The sequence below is a fragment of the Varanus komodoensis genome, unplaced genomic scaffold (genome assembly GCF_004798865.1).
Source record: "Varanus komodoensis strain SLA01 unplaced genomic scaffold, ASM479886v1 scaffold37, whole genome shotgun sequence".
Classification (NCBI taxonomy): domain Eukaryota; kingdom Metazoa; phylum Chordata; class Lepidosauria; order Squamata; family Varanidae; genus Varanus; species Varanus komodoensis.
The window spans coordinates 5,375,459-5,388,584 of NW_025335889.1; the positions used below are offsets into that span (position 1 = coordinate 5,375,459).

Consider the following 13,126-nt stretch of genomic DNA (forward strand, 5'->3'; position numbering starts at 1 on the left):
CAAGTGTCCTACAACTAAGCTAAAGCTATCAGGAAGCTCCTAGTCCCAGAACTCCAGAACACTTCATCTTCATCCACATTACTGTTTTTGCAGTTCAGAGTTTTTCAAAACAAAAGCTTTGTAGATTTGGGAATGGGCCTCAGCTTCATAGTCACATGGATCAAAAGGAAATGTTCCTCAAGAATCTAACCATTTTGCTGCTCCATAGTTCACAAATGTCTAGATCTTAACATACACCTTTCTTATTTACTCTAAAGCAAACATGGGGTATCAATCTGCAGCAAGACCCAAGCATGGTGGAAGGAGGCTTCGACCCTTTGCCCCCTGCCCCCATCTGGGCCTCTCATGCCTACAATTTTCATAGCTGAACAATGATCTATATGGACCCCTGACTCCCCCCCACTCCATTCAATTACCCCCACTTCTCTCCAGGTCATTTCAGTTTCCTCAAGACATCCATCCATGACTTTCTTCCTTTACCAGGTGGTTAGGACCACTCCAAGGTGAAGCAGAGGCCACTCCACCATCTTTACTTCCTAAGAGCAACTCTGGAGCTTCATGAGGCTGAGGGACATCCAAGAAATAAACATGGTGAGCATCTGAAGCCAGTGTTTCATTTTGAAACACTTCTGAAGCCACTTCTGAAGCCAGTGTTTCATTTTGAAACACTTCTGGAGCACCCATTTGTTAAAATTTAACAGAAAATACCACAGATTATGTGTGGAAACTTCAAATAGAAGTCAAATTTAAATTTAGCACTTCACTAAACAATGGTTCTTCCTCTTAATTGCCTGAAAACACTGATCTGATGGAAACTACAAGAGATGAAAACTTCCCTTCTGCCCACAAACAGATACAGACAGACTTCAGATATTCAAAAATATTTATTGCCGAACTTGCATAGCATTTAGCCCCAATTGCAATGATTATAGAGGAACAGATGCATCACAGTATAAATAGCTCAAAGGGCTCGCATCACACTGCCCCTTAATGCCTTGAAGTTTCATCCAGGTTCACAAAGGTGGCAACAGTTACGTGAGGTAGAACTAAAATTGGTACCCTGGGTTGAATCCAGTTCCTCTGTCTTCATTCAGTTCACAGCAATGTTGCCCATATCCAGTGAGGAAAATCTGTAGAGTTATCTCAGAATAATTTGCTGCCATCCTTCTTTGCTGAGTGTTACAGTAAGTGCTTACTTTCTCATATTCCTTCCCATTGCTAATACAAGGAATAGAAAGTTGAACATGTTCCTTAGGAAGGATCTTGGGTGTCTTTCCATACAAGAGATGGGCAGCTGCAAGAAGTACAGTAAGAAGGGTTGTCTTGAACCACCAAAACAAGTGAACGTTTGGTCTTTCATTACATAGAGAACTAAGCCACAGGCTAAAAGAAACCACAGTATCATAAAGCAACACATTATGCGAGAGACATCTCACTAATTAGATTTTTTTACTGTCAGCACTGCAGCTCTCATTCACTGCCATATCTTAAATAACACACAAGTGCAATCCATGGGGAGGGTGGTTAAATGCTGCTACTTTCAAGACCAGAGGGAAGCATTCAGGAGCTAGGAGAGGCTCAGTGGTGCTAGGTTTCCTCCTCTGAAGCACATGGTTCCTGCTGACATCTACTATGTAAGCCATCAGGCAAAGGGGGATGCAGAGGGGGCACAAGTAGAAGCATTAATATTCAGTCAAACTACCATTAACTTTCTTGCCAATTTTAAGCACAGAAGACATAATTGAGATGTTTAGGAACCTCATAAAAGCATCTAGTTTCAAGAAAATGCACTCAGTCATATGGCATAAATAAGTTTGCCAGATCCTGGGTCAAGAAACCTTGTCCATACTTGCCCTGGTAAATGAGGGAGAATCACAGCTCTAGATGTCCCTAGATGCAAAGACTTTCTGAAGGCCCCAGTATTTCACATAATGGGAAAAAATACAGTGAGATGTCCTTGCCACCTTCTCTATCATTCTACTGGATTCTTTGGGGATGAGGCTGGTACTGCTTGTCAGACAAAGTCTTCAAAGTCAACTGAAGGCAATGGGGTTCTCCAGTAGCTGAATTGGCTGAACTCTGGGCAAACCAAAGAAACACTCACATCCTCTCCAACAGGTGGAAAGAGGAATTCTACCATGTCACCCAGTCGATCATATCTAGAAGAAACAGGATATAGAAGCTTCAATACATCATAGAAACATAGAAACAGAGCAAGTCAGAAGGGACCTACCGGGCCATCTAGTCTGACCCCCGGAACCAGCCAGCTCTGCTCACGACATGCCCAGCATGTGCATGTCCAGCCTATCTTTGAACACCCTCACTGATGGGACCTCAACGACCTCTCGTGGAAGCCCATTCCACACCCTTGGGGTCATAACTGTCAGGAAGTGCTTCCTGGCATCTAAATGGAACCTTGGTTCCCTGAGCTTTGCTCCGTTGGATCACGTCCTGCCTTCCTCTGCAGGGGAGAACAGGTCTCTACCCATCTCCATGTGACATCCCCTCACATACCTGTATGTCGCCAACATATCCCCTCTGAGTCTCCTCTTCTCCAGGCTGAAGAGACCCAGTTCCCTCAGTCTCGCCTCATACCCCATCCCCTGCAAACCGGCCACCAACCTTGTGGCCCTGTACTGATTCTAACCTGGCTATATCCTTTCTGTAATGAGGGGCCCAAAACTGAGCACAATACTCCAGTTGCAGGCACACCAGAGTCATATAGAGTGGTAGTAATACCTCTCTCGATCTAGAAGCCACACTTCTGGCTATGCAACCAAGGGTGGCGATTCCCTGTTGACCACCGCATCACACTGCTGACTCATGTTTAACCCTGCAGTCAACCAGTACCCGAGGTCCCTTTCACAAGTGCTGTTCTCCATCATCTCTTCTCTTGCACTCTCATCCATCCTTGAATTGTACTCAGGTCCAAATCAGACATAACTTTAAATGTGCACCTAGCAGCAGTGACTTTTTATTTATGTACTTTTACTAGAGAGTATGTGTCAGGATCCCAATTTGGATGAGGTCCCTAGCACGATGGAAGGGGAGCTTTTAAGGCCCAACTTTCTGCAGCTCCAATTATTAGCAATAGTAATAGGAATTATGAGTAATAATAATAGTAAAAGATGATGACATAGCTTTTAGACCCATATTCAAAATAACATTCATTTGGGCCTCAAGGCAGAAATAGGATTTCCCCCACTCAGCCCTGTGTATTAAAAGACTAGAAATCATGCTACCGGCTGTGAAACAAAGGTTGCATAATGGGGGAACAGACAAAGGTGCTGCATGAGATAATATGCAATCTCATCCACTCCTGCCACCTTAAGGAACGCTCACCATATGATGCAGTGACATCATGCTGCAAGTTTTCAAGTCCACCTGCATCAGTGCTAACTCCAGGTTAAGTTGGATACCCTCAATAAGCCCCCTCCCTCAGTGACTCTACCTTCTCACTGTGCCATGGGCACCAGCTGTTCCTGCACCTTTCCCTCTTTTTCATCATTGGCGCTGCTTGCTTGTTTGACAAGCAGAGAGCCAGTGAGCAATAGGCAGTGGAATGCACTGCCCATTCCTACTCACTACCAACATTGTCTGCCTACAGCAAGGAGCAGGTGAACATGTAGGTCACCTGTAGCAGTAGGAACAAGTAGGTTCAGGAGGATCAGCACGTCCAGGAGATTCTTGCCAGTGGACCCCTGCTGGGTATTAGGCTAGGCATGCAGAGATCAGACTGGAATATGTCTCTCTTGTGCTTGCTGGATCACTTTCCTAAGCTTGGACCTGGCTAGAAAGCGAGCTGAGCTGAGATTAACTTCTCAAACCCTTGGAAACACGTGTGACTTTTCTGGACCAAGTACACATTCTGTGCATATACTATGCAAAGTCTGCTGTGTGCAAAAGCAGAAGCCCATTTGAACTCACTTCCTGCCAGTTCCCATGCAAGTCCTTGGTGCAAGGCTGATTTAAGGCAGAGACAAAGTGAGCCAGAGTTTGAGGAATCATGTTTAGGAAATCTGATGGATTCCCTCCCTCAGACTGGGTTCCTCACACATCTCTAGTTTGGGCCTTCAGGAGCTGCCTGGCCATGCTTGCCTCCTTCTGATACAGCCCTACTCTGCTCATCAGTGAAATGAGAAAACTCATAAAACAAGTAGTATTCTTAAGGGAAGAGATTCCATTTGCTTTCTACAGACCATGGATTACTTTACCAAAGACACTGGACTGGTGATTTTTGAACTGCACTAAGCTGCCATCAACACACAAATTGCTGTGCGAGCTATGAGAGAAATGCTGCTCTAGGCTCAACTTCAAGCTTACGTGGACTTCTGGACTTTTATGACTTCCTGGATCAGCTCCCCCTTGGGGTTCACAGTGAATATCCGGGATTCCGGAAGCTCCACTTTCTTGTAGGCATAAATGTCCTGCATGAGAGGCAACAGAATACCAGAAAGATCAAGACAATGCAGGGATTTCGCAAGAGGAAGGCTCTGCCCCCTCCACAAGCATCCTGTGCTAGGTGGCTTTCACTCACATTTGCTCTGTTCCCGAAGGCAGCATGGAAGGGCTGCCTGTCAGCACCAAAGAGATTCCGGATGTCTGTTAGACATGCAATTTTGAATACCTCTGGCTTCTTCTCAATCACTTCCCTGTAATGCAGCAGATAGAAATTTTACTGATGCCACAGTGTGGCTTGTGTTCCCCCACACCACCGGCTAAGTAGGCAAGGATTTTAAAGGGGAAAATGTTTTGCTGTTGTTTTTAACTTGATTTCCGTAATACCCAATAGCCAAAGCTCTCTGGCCAGCTTACAACAATACATAAAATACAATAAAAATACAATATAAAATACAGGTGACAATAAAGACTGAGACACTGCAGTACAAGATTTAAAAGCCAAATTTAAACCTAAATTTAAAAAGCTGCATTACTTAACACCAATTAAAACATAAGACTTGATAAGCAGTTGACGTAACACCCTAATATAATAGTAAAGCTAATTAAATACCTCCAATATTGTTATAAGGATTTAATTGTTTAAATCCAATTGTTTAAAGATATAAATTGTTATAGCAATTTAATCCAATTGTTAAAATAATCTCTATCAGTCGTGGGCATAGAACCATTGGCCTAAAGGCTTAATCTAGCACACCAACCAGCCAGTCCAAACAGCGAGCTTTCTAGAGGCCAAAATAGAATGCAGACAATGGGAGGCTTGGCCAACCAACTCGGCAATCCTGCCACCATCCCTCTCCTGTTCTCCGAAATGGCTACTATTAGTTCTCATGGAAACAGTTAAAGTGCTGCACTTCAGGACACTGAGAGCAAAACATGGGTTACTTTAAGGCAGCCTGTTTTACAGACCTTGCAGGCCAATGTTCAAAATTACAGTTTTTGTCCTTTTGAAATGCTTCCCTTTGTGTGCGCATTTCCCATACATGATGTGAAAGGAAAGCCTGCAGAATGGACTCCAGCAGTGAAAACCATTCAACTATGCAAAACTAAACAGATCTCCCTTGTTATTCTTTCCAGCCAAACATGCTAAACTGACTTCCTGTCCTTCATGATGCTAAAGAAAATGAAGGAAATCAAAACGGGTGAAACAAGCACTGCTTGATAGTTGTAGAAACCAAAAGCAACCAAGTGGCATGGAAAAAAAACATACCTATGAAAGGCTGAAAAGAGGCTGCTAGGAGCCAGTAGGATGGGACCTTTTGGGAGCACCCAGCCCTGGTCATTGACACAGTCTAGATATCCTTTGGTGATGTGTGCCATGCCAATGGCTCTGGCGGAACAGTAGAGAAACTTGTACCCATTCCTCGGAAGAAGGAGAACCAAAGTAAGTAAATGCTCACTTAACATCCTGCCACTGTTTTCCCCTCCACTTGTAATGGGGCAATTGCATTTACTCACATCCAACACAAACTACCAGCACTCTGTGAAATAGTAACCATTCAAGATTTGGTGTAGGACAAAGCAATGGTTTCAGAATGTTGGAATATTTTATCTACAGTCAAGTACATAAGCCTTGCATAGCTATTGTGCCCCTGCTCTGCCGATTCTTTGGTGTTTCCTTTTCTCCCCAGCTTAGGTCTGCTGCCTCTTTCACTAAAGGTTCCCAGCCAATCAGGGATCACACAAGTGCAAGGGGATCACAATATAAAGTCAGAAATCAAATTTAACTTTATATGTCAATGTCACTGCTGGCAAATGAAGCTAAATTACCCTGAGAGCTTCCTGCATTGATCACAGATATGAGTTTAGAAATATTAGTCTACTCAGGAGAATAGTTGGACATTTTCATTGCTAAAAAAGGGAGCAAATGATGATGCTGATAGAAATAGTTCTGATAACTTGGCCCTACTTATTACTAGGAATGAATAACGATCAGTTTCAGTTGTCCCAGTTCTCATTTCTTCAACCTTAAGTAAATTTTGTCTCTTTCTGTTTCCATTTTTAAGGGTCACATAAAATTCCATATTTCTCCCAATATATGTATTTGCAAGCAATGCTTTCCTAATGTGTGTATATGTAATTTTCACTAATGTATGTATTTTTATTCACACTTTCCCATCATATGCATTTCATTACCACAGAGTACGGAGCATCTGAGCACAGAGAATTTGGGTTCATCGTTGACTTCTCAATGGAGGCTCACCTCAAATCAATGTAGAGTCCCTAATGAAAGCTGGACATTAGGAAAGTTCCAGATAGCACTAATGCATTGTTAGGAGCTAGAGAACATATTGTCGTCCAGACGTCATTGGACAGCAACTCCCAGCAGTTTTAATCAGCATGGTCAATTGTGATGGATGAAGAGAGTTCCAGTAACATCTGAAAGGCCCGCCATACAAAGGTGTACATTGAACATGGGGCCTTCAGCAGACAAGGCTCTCCCACTGAACTATGCTGCCTCACTAGAACAGCATGTAGGCACTGTTTAAGGAGCCACAATGAAAAATACATAACTAAACGAGTTATGTCAAGTGAAAAACATTAGTTAACCTAGACAAGTGTCTTTGCTTTAGGAAAAAGAGTAAAAACACATTTCATTAACAGGAATTAAAATGAAAACAACAACCATAGTTTGCTTCTCTGTAATTCAAAGGTTTGGACAAGCTCAGCTGTTTTAGAACATATTAGAATAAGAAGGCACACACTGCCCTCTAGTGATGAATTCAAGAATTTCAGAGTATTCGAAAGAGCAGAGCCATTTAAAGGACTGTAGCAAGTTACCCACAACCCCCCTGAATATATCTAGTACCCACAGGTGAATTTTGTGGAAGAGCCTAACGATGCCTTGGTGGGTCCAGTCTTTTCCCAGGTGTGGCAAGATGTGGCCTAGGGCATCTGACCTGATGGGAAGAAGCGGGATTAGAAACACATGGGTGTACAGCAGAACCCAAAGATAACCTCTTTGCAGTGCATCTCAAGCCACATTAGTTGTATGATGAAGAAATTGTGATCACTTTACATTCATAATGGTCATCTATACCAAAAATATTGCAGTATAGCCTCTTTTCTAACAGGAGTGCTTCTGTTCAGGAGTCTGCCGGCTATACTTTCTATGATGTTATAAACTGTAAGGAGCACAACCAGGCCTATTTATTCTCCTGCCTCCCCTCCTAATTTCCAGTTTTTCCTTTCCAGTTGACAGTGATCATTCCACTTCTGGTGGAAGCCAGCAAATAAGCCCCCTTGGATATCCTTGAGTTTTGGTTTAACTTTTGCAGATTCCCAAAGTTCTCTGGAGCATGCTAATACCTCTCTCTCATTTTCCAATAGGCCTATTGGAAACAGGTACCAAGTGTCCTACAAATTGGTACAAAGTTACCTAGCTCTGTATCAGGGGAAGCAATGTCAAAGGCCACTCACCTGGTGATGGTCCCATCAATGTCAGAGATCACAACCTTGTCATACCAGTCCCACAGGTAAATGGTGGCTTCACAGCGGCATGTGCCCTGGTACTGGGTGGTCACACTGAATACTATCTCATTGGGCCCATCCCTCAGATTCAGGCTTTTCTAAAGCCAAGAGAGGATTTTAAAAACAAGCACACAACAAAACCCAACTTCGGTTCATCATCACATTTGCTGGGTTTATTATTCAACACTGATCCAGCTAAATCTTGTGTTTACTTAGATATGTTCCACAAAATTCAGTGGCAATTATCCTCAGGAAAATGTGACTGCGATGATCCATGCATCCATTAATGCATTCCAGTAACCATGATTTTAAAGAGCAATCCTATTTCTCCATTCAAATTCTGATTATCTCAGTTTTTTTGCATAACCTCCAATTCTTCTTTACTTGAAAAGGTATCAAAATGATGTGGGAGTAAAATCCATCCGAAGCTAAGCCTTTAAAATTATATCAGTGTCAAAGAGTTAGGATGATGCTTAGATCTCTCCTTCTGAAATCAAGGTGATTTAAAAGGGCTTAACTTTGGATGGATTGTTTTGTGCCCCTGCTGTGATATTTCTATCACAGAACAGAGACTGAACAAAATTGTGTGAATTTTTATTAAGCCCTTTAAATGTTTTTACCCTACAATTTCATAATATCTCACCAGTGGCTATGCTGAGTACAGCTGATGGGACTTGTAGATCAGAACATGTGGAAGGATATAAATTCACACAAATTGGGATGTTATCGAATCTGCAGAGTTTGCAGTGGATGTGCTTTCCCCCAAGTCTTGTGTGTTTTGCAGACGTGCAGTTTTTTAAAGTCTTCTGGGGAAGACTTGCATTTACTTTGCATTATGTAATGCAAACCAGCACGAATTGAAATTTAGTGCTCGTACAATGAAATTCTGGAAATAAACAATTGATTTTTTCAATGAGCGGGTGACAGTAAGAAAGATACCTGCCAACCCATGAAACATAAAATAATTTTAACAGCATTCCTCCCAGTTTGGCTTAAAGGGAAAAGTGCATCCACTTGTACTTTGCAAATCCCAGCATCATGATAGAATAACGAGTAACTGAGGAGTCTGAAAATGCTCATCCTACAAAACTTCATTTCCTCATTGTGTCCTAAAAACTGCCAAGCCAGACCTGACCCTTCTTCCTTTTCTAAGATCAAAGTCTGTGATTGCCTGCAACACCATGCCAAACTACTGTTACTATAGAGAACCAACCAAGGTTTGCAAGAAGGCAAGTCTACTTGAAGACCCATCTTCCTAAACAGAAGATTTATCCACTGCACCTTCAAATTAAGACAAACTGGAGTGATACATACAATTTGCTCTGAAGAGAGTCTTAGAGATTTCTTGTAGATTGGAAGAAACTTCTGTGTGAGGGCATCTGCTACAGGACTGTTCCCTTGGCTTGAGGATACAGATTCATCACTGGAAGAGGCATCTTCTCTTCTGCAGCATACAGGAGCAGAAGGAGAAATCAGGGTAAAAATTGGGTAAGTATTGGGAGAACTGGCCAAATCGCAGCTGTGTAGCAATATCTATACACTACTTAGGGAAAAGGAGATGTAGCCTACATATTGCCGAGGAATCTGATAGATCCAGACCTCATCATCTGAGCTAGCCTTCCCCAACCTGACACTTCCAGACGTTCTGGACAACACCCACCAACACCGCCTGGCTTGGCCAATTGTCAGGGATAATGGAAGTTACATTACACATCTGGAGGGCACCAGATTGGGAAAGGCAAATGACAAGGAGGTACAGCCTTGTCCAGAAGTAGGGCATTGTCCCCTGAACTCTAATGTCCCAAAGGCTGAGATGCAATATACAGCATGGCTCTGGGTCTTGCAAAAAGAAATGCTCTTGAAGAAGGGAGGAAAGAGGACACAAGTATTAATCAGACCATCATCAGGCCATTTGCCATAAATAGGTTAATATGATTACCCACCCACTTCATGCTTCCAAAGGATCTACAAGGGGTTTATAGGGCTGCAAGGTAGGCCAGCCCCACCTCCACTGGTGCAAATGTCTCCTGCCATCCACATGCCCAGACAGCGTGGGAAAAGATTCTGCAGGCATATTAATAAAGACTCAGAGTTCCCCAACACAAGACAGGGCGAACTTGCTTCAAGCAAAGGAAGGAACCCTCCACGCACATGTCACCACGTACACAGGGTCCTTTCACACACCAGCCAAAGATGTGGACATCAGGGATTCATTTATGCTGCAGGACACAGGGTTAGCCCAAGTGACCCCACAACCTCACTCACTCACATGTTATTTTAGTGTGGCAATTCAAGATTTATGCATTTTGTCTAACACACACACACACACACATATTTGCAAGCAATTTGCCCAGTATAATGTATTGCAACATTGTTTTCACCAATATATACATTTTCTCTAAAAGAAGGCCTTTTTTGTTGTGACAGTGAGCTTCCCAAGAGAAGCTTAACCTGGAACACGAGGGCTTTTCTACTTGAAGCATTTATTGCTCTTGTACTCTGAACTCCACTGCATATTGATGCATGATAACACCTTACCCCTTAACAGAGGAACCCTTCTTATGCTTGCCTCCTGTGCTGGTTTTCTGGGCAGTGGCTTCGTGCTATGGACACAAGACATTGACCATCGTTAATCTTCCTTAATTAACAAAACAAGCACAAAAGGCAACCCCTAGGATAGCCATACATCCAGCTATTTCAGTTTAGCAGGCATTCAGAACGTTTCTGATGTAATCATATACAGGAGACTCATGTGACCTGTTGAGAAAGAACCTGAAGAGGAGGAAAGATGACTAGTAAGGTTTCCAGAAATAGACATGAACTCAAAGAAAGAATGGGCCAATCAGAAGTGCTTCTGAACAAGTTGTGAAAATGTCCAGCTTCCTTGAGGGCAAAGCTTGCATGCAACATCCAAGCTTACATCTATCTCCACATCTTACTTTTCTCCAACTTCTGAGCAAGAGGAAGAAATGCCACAAATTGTGACTTAATCATGCATCTGCGAAGGTTCACCTACTAGCTGGCTGCTCAGTCATGGTTGAGCCAGTGCAGCTTGTTATCCTCCTAGTTTAAAGCATGTGGTGTGAAAATGCAGTCCGGCATGCAGAGGAAAGATCCTGTTAGGGACTGCTTACAATGCTTTCTATTTTTACTCAGCAGCGTTGTCTCCTTTCTGTGCCATTACAGAAGTGTCAGACTACTGAGGTCCTATGAGAACAGCAAACAACACAGCTGCTTCTTATGTCATCATATCTCTTAATATCAAGAGCCAACTTGAAATGAGAATATAGCCTATTGCTTGCTTCTCCTATATGACCTTGAGCTTTTGACATTACTGTAGCAGCAGAGAAATCGGACCCAGCATCTCCTCTACCATGGAGATAAATGCTAGATTGCACGTCAAGGGGAATCTGTTATTTCCCACTTTCTCATCTTAGTTGACTATTACAAGCTGAAGCCCAGCTTAGCTATAACATGTTGGTCTGGGCTTTTGTATGCAAAATCCTAACCCAGCAGACTCCAGAATGTCTGACGTTCAGCTCCCGTCTGCCCCAGACAGAATAGCCAGTGGATTATGAGAGCTGTGAGTCCAATCATCTGGGAGACATCAAGTTCAGGAAGGTTGTCATAGAAAAATGCTTTCTTTCTTCTTTTCCTCTTAGAAAATTGGAAGAAGAAATTGGCATATCTTTATAGAAACATAATCCATGTGTACCTCCTCATTTGGAAGTTCTCTTCGCCGCCAAGAAAACCACCACCTGCCACCCTTCTTGGGCATTTTCTCCTTCATTAGTCTGTCAATGGTGCTCTGCAAACATGGAAAAGAGGCAGAAACTCAGTAGAGAATGATGTTCTACCACAAAGGAATTCACCCTGGTACCATGACAAAAAGCACCTACATCTTGGTGAAGAACTGCGATGCATGAGTCATAGAAATGGAGCATATGCCCTAACATTCAGGAGTGGCCCATGCCAAATGATTAAAGAGAAGACAATCCAGCCACCCACAACTTGCACTGATCACAAGAAAGAAAAATGCATCACACAAGGATGTATCTGTACCAAGAATTGCCTATCTGTATGGGAAACCCAACAGAACAAGTTTTACTAGGTTGGATGAGGTATAAGGGTATATTCTGAACCCCTAGAAGGAGCAGCAACCCTACTAGCACTGAACTGTCATCAGTTTGTTATGCAAATTTGCTATGTAAATTATGGGGTGATGCTACCAAAATTTCTGTGTGGTGAGAAGAAGTCATTTAGCTGAAAAGAATGCACCTGCTCTATAGAGTATTTGCCAAAGTTAGGTGTATAGGGCTAACTGGTGGAGACCATCCTTAGATGGAAGAGGTTCTGTTCATAGAATGGAGTTTGTCGCAGGGGCCATTTCTCTAATGAAGAGTTTAGGCCTAGATGTGCTATCAGCCAAGCGTCATTAGATGTGTAGCACACACCATAACATGGTGTCCAAAAATCACAGATTTATAACACATCAATGAAAGAGAGCTACAAAAACAGTCTGCTTGCATACAGAATTGCTATTACAGACCATAGGATTGTACCCTTAGCCCCAATTTTTAACTGGTACAATATTTGCAGTATTTCATGCAGAGATCTTTATGTTAAGCCTCCTTTGAATTTTTAGACCTAAAAGTTCAAATAAGAAATGAACCAAAGTTAAAGAATACAAAATTGCTCTAATTTACCTTGGGGAGGTTCTTTTGGAAAGCTTGTAGGGAGAGGAGCATGGGAGCTGCGACTGCCCAACTATAATATCTGCAAGCACATTAGAAGAGTTGTTATTCTGTATATAGCTTCACATACCTGGGAACAACATCAGGTATAGAAGGGCAATCAAGGCCATGGGATGGAAGGACACAGGGGGTTTCCAAATTCCAAGCCGATAGCAAGCTAGAATTTGGCACACACACAAAGTCTTAAAGTTGGCATTTTGGCAAGTCTCTGCCTTAACATGAAGACAACTACCCAATAATAGCAGCCAGCATTCCAGCAAATGGTAAGCTAAGACAAGCCATGCCATATTTTACTGTTGTCAGCGTTGCTGAACTGAAACTAGAAAGAAGGGATGTGAACTTCAGCCCTTCAAGCATGTCAACCATCTTTGGACTGTACAGGGGGTATTAGTCCAGCCAGATTTACACACACACACACACACACACACACACACACACACACA

The 13,126-nt window shown here is 42.7% G+C and overlaps 1 protein-coding gene across 5 annotated transcripts in view; it reads right to left on the bottom strand.

Moving 5' to 3' along the window:
- Positions 1–865: 865 nt before the first annotated feature.
- The window catches only part of LPIN3 (lipin 3), a 70,068-nt gene continuing 57,807 nt past the window's right edge, over positions 866–13,126 (bottom strand). For 4 of the 5 annotated variants that reach the window (XM_044440257.1, XM_044440255.1, XM_044440258.1 and 1 more), the window contains exons 11-21: positions 12,636–12,705; positions 11,645–11,737; positions 10,468–10,532; positions 9,244–9,373; positions 7,879–8,027; positions 7,272–7,358; positions 5,669–5,821; positions 4,538–4,652; positions 4,324–4,427; positions 2,105–2,159; positions 866–1,294 (exon numbers count right to left, since the gene is read on the bottom strand). In XM_044440257.1, coding sequence (XP_044296192.1) covers positions 1,193–1,294; positions 2,105–2,159; positions 4,324–4,427; positions 4,538–4,652; positions 5,669–5,821; positions 7,272–7,358; positions 7,879–8,027; positions 9,244–9,373; positions 10,468–10,532; positions 11,645–11,737; positions 12,636–12,705 — 1,123 coding nt within the window. In that variant the 3' untranslated portion in view covers positions 866–1,192. Of the gene's footprint in view, positions 1,295–2,104; positions 2,160–4,323; positions 4,428–4,537; positions 4,653–5,668; positions 5,822–6,661; positions 7,359–7,878; positions 8,028–9,243; positions 9,374–10,467; positions 10,533–11,644; positions 11,738–12,635; positions 12,706–13,126 lie in introns of those variants that run through there. The other variant, XR_006415687.1, reaches the window with a different exon arrangement.